At 37.0% G+C, this 1,082-nt stretch overlaps 1 protein-coding gene across 4 annotated transcripts in view; it reads right to left on the reverse strand.

Moving 5' to 3' along the window:
- Nucleotides 1-1,082, reverse strand: part of LOC106871771 (uncharacterized) — an 18,025-nt gene that overhangs the window by 4,093 nt on the left and 12,850 nt on the right. For all 4 annotated transcript variants that reach the window (XM_052974849.1, XM_052974848.1, XM_052974847.1 and 1 more), the window contains exon 3: nucleotides 306-395. In XM_052974849.1, the coding sequence (XP_052830809.1) occupies nucleotides 306-395 (90 nt within the window). The remainder of the gene's footprint in view (nucleotides 1-305; nucleotides 396-1,082) is intronic.

The following is a 1,082-nucleotide window of genomic DNA, read 5'->3' on the forward strand; positions in this document are numbered from 1 at the left end:
CCCTTAAATTAAAAAAATTTTTTTTTTTTTTTTGCATAATTGTACAAATTCCCATGTGTAGAACAAAAATTCACAAAAATTTTCTGAAAATTCCAAGAAATAAGAGTTATTAGTGGATGAAATACCTCTAAGCATTTTGCCCAGTGTGCTAACGATTCTGCCAGCTCACTGCCATAATAAGAAAAGATGAGTTATTAGGTGTTATAGGTGGTGCTTGAAACCAGAATTTTGCCTTCTATCGATTTTGGAAGAATGAAAGGAGGAAGACAGCAGAAAATGAAAAAAAAAAACATTGATGTACATACCACGGAAGACGGTGTCAAAACAGGAACAAGTGCAGCCAGAACGATCAACAGGAGCTTTATCTGGTACCCAGATTAATTTGTAGAAGACAGCTGTGAAAATATTAGGATAATTAAGAAGATGAAAGGTTTAACTGTGATAGTTGGGAAGAAAGGTAGAAAATGGTTATTTGAGGTTTAAAACTCTTGGAATCATCAAATATACTGAACACAGGCATGGCTTTGGAAGTGCAGGAATGGTTGTGTAGTTAAGTGTTTGCTTCCTGACAACATAGTTTCAGAGTCAGTCTCACTGCATCTCACCTTGGGCAACTGTCCTCTACAATAGCTTCAGGCCAACTAAAGCCTTGTTAGTGGATTTGACAGGCAGAAACTGAAAGAAGCCCATCATGTATGTGTGTGTGTCCCCGTGTCCTTGTCTTCACATTACATGATAGTTATAAATGATTGGCATGTTATACAAGCAGTGTCATTCATTTTCAATATTGTGAAAACATGTCTGGCCATGAGGGAAATATTACCTTACTTGAAACCTCCGACAATCTTTCTTGCCAACCTCTGAAAACCTCTCTCGCCAACCTCCAATAATCTCTCCCTCCTCCAGCTGACAGTCTTTTTAAATACTTTTCCATGGCAGGAAATACACCTTCTGCGGCAGTTATAACGAAATTGCTTTCTTATATCAGAATAAAGCGTTTCAACAGAACGTCTTTATCCCCAGGAATTACCGGGTACACCAGCTTGTATATACATACATACATATATATATATATATATATA

The sequence above is a fragment of the Octopus bimaculoides genome, chromosome 19 (genome assembly GCF_001194135.2).
Source record: "Octopus bimaculoides isolate UCB-OBI-ISO-001 chromosome 19, ASM119413v2, whole genome shotgun sequence".
Taxonomy (NCBI): Eukaryota; Metazoa; Mollusca; class Cephalopoda; order Octopoda; family Octopodidae; genus Octopus; species Octopus bimaculoides.